At 49.6% G+C, this 6,952-nt stretch overlaps 1 protein-coding gene across 4 annotated transcripts in view; it reads left to right on the plus strand.

Moving 5' to 3' along the window:
* CLIP2 (CAP-Gly domain containing linker protein 2) overlaps nucleotides 1-6,952 on the plus strand; it is a 106,477-nt gene that overhangs the window by 92,869 nt on the left and 6,656 nt on the right. For all 4 annotated transcript variants that reach the window (XR_003095360.1, XM_025210619.1, XM_025210618.1 and 1 more), the window contains 4 exons: nucleotides 3,790-3,847; nucleotides 4,479-4,562; nucleotides 5,027-5,183; nucleotides 5,434-5,593. Coding sequence is in view for 3 of the 4 variants with exons in the window: in XM_025210619.1 (XP_025066404.1) it covers nucleotides 3,790-3,847; nucleotides 4,479-4,562; nucleotides 5,027-5,183; nucleotides 5,434-5,593 (459 nt within the window). In the remaining variant the exon portion in view is untranslated. The remainder of the gene's footprint in view (nucleotides 1-3,789; nucleotides 3,848-4,478; nucleotides 4,563-5,026; nucleotides 5,184-5,433; nucleotides 5,594-6,952) is intronic.

A 6,952-nucleotide genomic window follows, 5' to 3' on the forward strand; every position in this document is an offset into this window, starting at 1 on the left:
CAGCCCTTCTGCCCCTGAGGGACTGCAGCAGGGTCTGACTGCCACTGTTGCCGCTCGCTCCCTGCATGGGGCAAGTGGAGCAATAAGCCCCCTCCTGCTCCCTCTGCTAGATGCTGGAGGGAGGGGGGAGTAACTCCCCTCTCTGCCCCCCACCTAAGGGGCCCTACCCGCTGGCCTCTGGCTGTACGCCTGCCCTGCCGCTGGAGCAGCGAGGGGGCAGGGCCCTGATGGGGCAGCAGCCCCCCTTCCTGATGTCCAGGGAGTATGAGCCTCTTCCTGGTGGGGAGTCAGAGCTGCTATGGACTGTGCTGGGCAGATGGCAGCACTGGGGCTTGGAAGGGGCCGCAACCCCGCTAGCACCACCGCTGCTCGACCCGTGCAGTCTGTGGCAGCTTTCCCTGCCCTGCAGCACGCTCCCCCTGCTGGGAAGAGGCTCGTGCTCCAGGGCACGGTAACGGGCTGCAGCCCCATCAGGGTCACTCCCCTTCACCACTCGAGTGGTAGGGTCAGGGGCCCGGCCAGAGGCCAGCCAGCAGGGCCCTTTAGGCAAGGGGTAGGGAGGGGGGTTATTCCCTCGTCCCTCTGGTATCTGGTGGAGGGGGCAGAAGGGGGCTTATCCCGTCGCTTGCCCTGCACAGGGAGCAAGTGTCAGTAGTCAGACCCCGGCTGTGGTCCCCTGTGTAGAGGGGGGATTTACCCCCCTCTCTGCCCCCTCTGCTTCAGGGGGCTGTGCCCCACCACTGCAGCCGGGGGCGGGCATGGTAGGGGAGCACCCAGCAGACCTTGGCTCTGGTCTGAGCTGGTGGGGCAGGGAGGTGGGAATTAAACCCCCTCCATGGCCAGTTCACTCCAAGCTACTGCCATGGCTGGCCATGCCCCCACCACCCCAGCACAGCTTCCCTGCAGCTGAGGGCTGCTCTAGCGTCTCCCAGCTCCTGGCCTGAGCCACTGCAGGCATGTGCCTGCATTTTGTGAATGTCTTTTCACTTGCAAATTGGTTCAATCTAGGCAGGTTAGACTAACCTGCAAAGACTGAATCAATTCAGGCTCCAGCTTTTTGAATGTCTGTCCCTCGCCCAAGCATGATGGCATTGGATGCCCTGCAAGCCACTTAAAAGCGCCCAGGTAGAAGTGATTAATTGATTGAACAGTTGTTGTGTGGCATCGGCTGAAGCCTTTTCACCTGCTCAGCCTGTGGGCTGCTGACTAGGGAGACTGCGGGATGCTGCGAAGTTCTGCGGGCAGATGTGAGCTCTCCTGTGGCAACAGAGTTACTTGTCGCTCTGCTGCCAGCTGCATCAGCCCCAGTGTTTGTGGGAACAGCCAAATACTGGGCAAATAAGTAGACCTGTGCACAGCGGCAAGAATTCGCTTTGGATTTGGAGGGACAGTGATTTGATTCAGTGATTCAAATCACTGTCCTGATTTGATTTGGCTGATTTCAGATCTGAAGATTTGTCGCAGATTCAGAGATTTGGCCATAGGTTAAACAGGCATCAGTCCTCACCATGCTGGACACAGCTGCCTCCAGCTGGTAAGTCTGTTGTGGTGGGCAGAGCGGGGAGGGAAGGGGCATGGAGGGGGCGCAGATCAGTGCCCCCTACAGCAAAGGAGGGATTGGGACTGGGGCTGGGGACAAGCTGCCCAGCAGGGGTGGGGGGGTGCGGGACTCGGGGAGGGGGGCTCCCACCACTGCGTGCCACTGGTCCGGGAGGGCATGGGAGTGGGCGTATGTTCTTGGATCTGCGCAGGGTGGGCTGGGCCAGACCGCTGCAGGAGGCTAGCCCCAGCTGCAGCCCGGAGCGCATCCCTGGCTCTGCCTGCCCCACAGACAGCAGTGGAGCAGAGACTATGGGTGGGCTGCAGCCACCCTAAAATTCCCCATAGCCCTTGCTGCCAGCCCCTCCCTGATCTGGGTGCACGCACCCACCACCATGCCCTGCCACTGGTCACCCAGCTGGGGCAAAGCCGGGGCTTTTCCAGGAGGTATGGGGAGGCTGCGCTCCCAGCCCCTTCCGCACCACGGGCAGCCCACCCTGTGCAGATCTGGGAGCACACTCCCACTCCCATGCCCTCCCAGACTGGCGGCACGTGGTGGCAGGAGTCCTCAAGTCCCGCGCCCCCCCAGCCCAGCTGGGCAGCTTGTCCCAGCCCCAATCCATCCTGTACAGACTTTACCAGCTGGAGACAGCTGTGTCCAGCATGGTGAGGACTGCTGCCTATTTAGTCTATGGCCAAATCTCCAAATTGGCATTGAATCTTCTGAATCGATTCAGGGGGCTTCCGATTTGATTCGGACCTATTTAATTGGTCTCCCGATTCAATTTGGATTCAGAGATTCGGCCGCTGAATCAGGCTGAACCTCATCCAAATTGAATCAGCTACCAAAGCTTTGCATAGCCCTACAAATCAGCTGGCTTCTGTGTTAACCTGCCCTATGCAGCATGTAATGGATTGGGTTTGATGTGTCTGGAAATAACAAATAGGAAGGAAACAAATACAGCTGCTGAGTATATAGATTCCAGCTTTTCCACGTATTCCAAGAAGGAGCTTCAGGTTTGTTGCTAACTAACAAACAGTTCCTCTCCTGGAGTCATGCCTGATGCAAGTACTATAACCTCAGGGTGTGCTGCAGCTTCCACTGAACTCAGTGATTATTAATTTGACTACCATTTACAAACAGCCCTTTAAAAACATGCTTCCCTGTTTTGTTGAGTAGATGCGACTTCACTGGGCTTTAAGTGTTTGCAAAAGTTCTTCTGAAGTCAACATGAAGAAAAATCATTAAGGTTGCAGTTCACTTATGTGCATACCTATTTTTCTGAATGGGAACTAGGAGCGCTATTGGTAGCATGCAATGAATCGCTGCTGTAAATCCCAGCACAGCTCTGTATATTCACAGAGTGCATGTCGATTGTGCAGTCACAGTAGCAATTGCAATATAATAGATATAGATACCTACGTTAGTTTTTCAGAAGAGTAAACTAGCCCAACTTGTTGTCTGTAACTGCAGTATGGACGTACCCAAAAGGAAAGGCACAAAAGATGCTCTTAGGCCAGCATTTCCTTAAGTGAGTTTCAGTTTTGGGCCCCTTAAAGCCCTTTAAAAAGGCTTGCATTTCTGAAGTAGCTGGAGACCCATTTTGCTGACAGTTGTATTCCTTTCAGATGTCTCAGATTGAGTGCTCAAAAGCCAGTGCATCCAATAATGCTCATCCCAGTAGAGGATCTTGCCATGATTGATCCTTAGTGCCTGATACAAATCAGCCCCAGATCAGCATTTTCCCACCCTACTCTCCCAGTCTTTGGGTGTTTAAAATTTCCATGTAAACTTTGCAGGTAGACCCTCCTGCCTGCTGATTTCCCTCCCACCCCGAAACAGCAAAGTTCAGGCACTGTCATATGAGTGGGGGTCTATGCAGGGGGTCGCCTGCCTATGCAGGGGGTCGGACTCGATGATCTATTGAGGTCCCTTCCGACCCTAACATCTATGAGTGGAAATTGGTCCTTCTTGTGGAAACTGGGCCTTCCCTTCAGTTATGTAGACAGCTAAGTACTGAGCTGGGTCCAATGGCTACTGTCTCTTTGAGCAAATACACCTTTGATTGCTTTCTAAGAAGGGTGTAAATCTGTCTCATTAGATATTAAGACATTAAGGACACTGCAAGTTGTGTTCTTATTCTTTGGTTAGTGTTTTCAATTCAGGGTCACTGGCTTTCTTTGATGCTATGGCAGAATAATAGCACAGAGCAGCAGTTATTCTATATATGGATGTTTTGCATTTTTCAGATGATTGAAACAAATGATATTTCAGAAGAAAAGATAAAAATGAAGCAGACCATGGAAGGTAATAAATTGAATTGTCCTAGTTCTGTTGAAGTGCTTTGTTTCAAGTGATTATGTACCCTCCACCTGTCTTTTGCTTTTTTGCTCTAGCAGAAACATCTCCCTGAAGAGGGCTTGGGGAGCCACCCGTATGTATCTTGTAGATCACAATGGTTTTCTGGCTTTTGCATTTCAAGCACACCTGTCTGAGCAAAAACAGTGGAGTACTGTATTATGCTTTTTCTCCCCCACTGTAGACTAGTAATATAAGCCAGCCCTGTGGTTTGGTGGAAACAGTGCTGTTGGCTAGAATAATTTGGTCTGTGCCCTTTATCTTTCTGCAAATGGGATAAGAGTCTGCAACGAAACCCAAAAACTGGGTGCAGCTAAATCATGGATAAGGTGGTATTTGGGGATGGACTGCATGGTGGTTTCTCTCTGAAATGGACCAAGTTATAGACCCAGATCTGAACAACTTGGAGAAAAGCTGATCTCAGGAATGGACGTGTACATGTTTGCACTTGGTGCGAGTGTTGGCTAGGGAGCCCTCCATGCAACCCTTTACCTTCATTATATGTATGACTGGGCAAAGCAATTTCTGAGGGTGTAATCTCTCTCTCCCTCTCCCCTCCCCACTTTCTATTTATCTAAAGAGCTGCAAGACAAACTGAGTAAGAGAGACAAAGAGGTGTCATCACTGGTCTCCCAGACTGAAACTCTAAGGGCCCAAGTAAGTGGTAAGTTTCCCTAATCCAGTGCTAGTGGGAACTCTATGGTCTTTTGTACCCATGTCTTTACAAGGAGAAGCTGGGCTCATAGGCTAAAGCAATGTTGCAACTTATGTGCACATAAAGCATGCAATTATCCTGTAGCAGTGGATTGTTCTCAACACTCCTCCAGAAGGACTCAGTAAATTCCATTGAAGTAATTCATATGTCAAGGGAAGATAATCTGGCCATAGGATCTTAACAAACTTGAGAAGCCAATAAATAAATGCAGCTGCATTTATCATTCTTGAAATCTCTGCCTAGACAGGTCATATCCTGGATATTGCTAAGTCCGTGTAACTCATGGACTCTGGTGGCAGTTGGCGGATGGCTGACCAGTGACAGGATTGGAGGAATGGGCACTGAAAGAGGAAGCCACCAGAAAAGGGGTGCAAGCAGGGACCGGTTGACAATTTTCCCATATTCTTTTCCAGCATTGGAAAATAAAAGCAAATCTGCAGAGAAGAAGACGGATTCATTGTTGAAGGAGAAGAAAAGGTTGGAAACTGACCTGGACGCCTTGTCCAGGAAAACCCATGATGCTTCAGGACAGTTGGTCCTGATTAGCCAGGAGCTACTCAAAAAAGAAAGGTCAGTCTTTCAGGAAGTAAATGCAGGGGTTGTAGTGTTATGGTCCTTTTGGAGGGCACTTGCGCGTACAATACACACCCTGAATGTAGCCGTAGGCAGAATGCCATTTGCTTATCCTGAGGGACTCTCAAAAGCACCTCATGTTGCCTCCTTGAGCAAAGCTGAGAGAAGTAGTTAAGAGATCTAAGGCTGCTTTCCCCCACCATGCTCTATGGGCAGCTGAAAAAATGTTAGCCTCCGTTTCCTCTAGGAGCTTGAATGAGTTGCGGGCTTTATTACTGGAAGCCAATCGTCATTCACCCGGGCCGGAGAGAGACCTGAGCCGAGAGGTGCACAAAGCAGAGTGGAGGCTGAAGGAGCAGAAGCTCAAAGATGACATCAAGGGCCTAAGAGAGAAGCTGATAGTGCTGGTAAGGCCAATGCAAACCCAGTCTGGCTGGTTGGCACAGGAGGTTGAAAGGGCTTTGGGTCCTGGGGGTTGCAGGACTTCCTTCCCTCTTGGGTGGCAAGAGAGAGGGAGAACTTCCAGAAAGGCTCAGTTTTCCAAACTGATTAGTTCCTAACTTCAGACTCTTTGAAATTAGCCTTAAATAATGCAAACACAGTCTGGCTGGTTGGCACACAAGGTTGAAAGGGCTTTGGGTCCTGGGTCCTGGGGGTTGCAGGACTTCCTTCCCTCTTGGGTGGCAAGAGAGAGGGAGAACTTCCAGAAAGGCTCAGTTTTCCAAACTGATTAGTTCCTAGCTTCAGACTCTTTGAAATTAGCCTTAAATTGCCACAGAGGGGGCTCAGAATTCCCTGATAATCAGGTCCCTTTAAGGTGTTTCAAATTGGCCATACGAAAACTGAGACGCTTGAAATGACAAGTCACTCAGGTTGGCCAAGGTCAAGGCTGTCTGTTGCGGAAAGGGTCGCCTGCCAGTGGCAAGTCCATACCAAGCTACCCTGGTGAACATGGGAGGTGCAACCGTCCCCGTGTTGTAAAGCATCTCAGCGCAGCAGTGAATGCACAGAGCCTGTAACCGTTGTTCCTTGCACCACGCTTTCCTCATACTTCTCACACAGGGAACCTTTTCTCCCTGTGCACATCAGCTATGTGCAAGTAACACTAAAGGGGGGCTTGGCTCTTCCTCATTCACCACCATTTGCACCTTCTCGCTCCTAAGCTTTTTGTTTTGTTTTTAAAGCTCTATGCCTAAAAACAATCCCATGGCTGATTTGGTATCTGTGTTTTCAGATTCAAGGCAAGGACCTCACTTCATCAGTATTGTCCACCTTCAATGCTATATATAAAATATATATCTATATAAAATATCTCTATAGAGATATCTATAGGATTATAATCCTATAATCTATCCTATAGATCCTATATCTATCCTATAGATAATCTATAATCTATAGGATTATATTTATCTCCATAGAGAGAGAAATCTAGCAGATCTATATCTGCATATAGCAGATCTATATCTGCAGGTATCTATCTATCTATCTATCTATCTATTATAACTATAGCAATCTAGATAGATGCTCCCTGCTCCCTGGTTTATAATATTTGTATACACTTGGGGTACATTTTTGAGGGGAGATTGGTTTGGTTTGAATGTGTTCCCTTCCCTCCCCCCCCCAAAAAAAAAAATCTCGACTGCTAGAAACATACTTTGATTCAGTGGAAGCTGAGGTTGTGTCATAATCACATGCCTCCAGGTCCTGGGGCTCTCAGAACAAATGCCAGCTACTGTGATACTTGTCATAAAATCATGAGAGTTAGC

The sequence above is a fragment of the Alligator sinensis genome, unplaced genomic scaffold (genome assembly GCF_000455745.1).
Source record: "Alligator sinensis unplaced genomic scaffold, ASM45574v1 scaffold419_1, whole genome shotgun sequence".
NCBI classification, from domain to species: domain Eukaryota; kingdom Metazoa; phylum Chordata; order Crocodylia; family Alligatoridae; genus Alligator; species Alligator sinensis.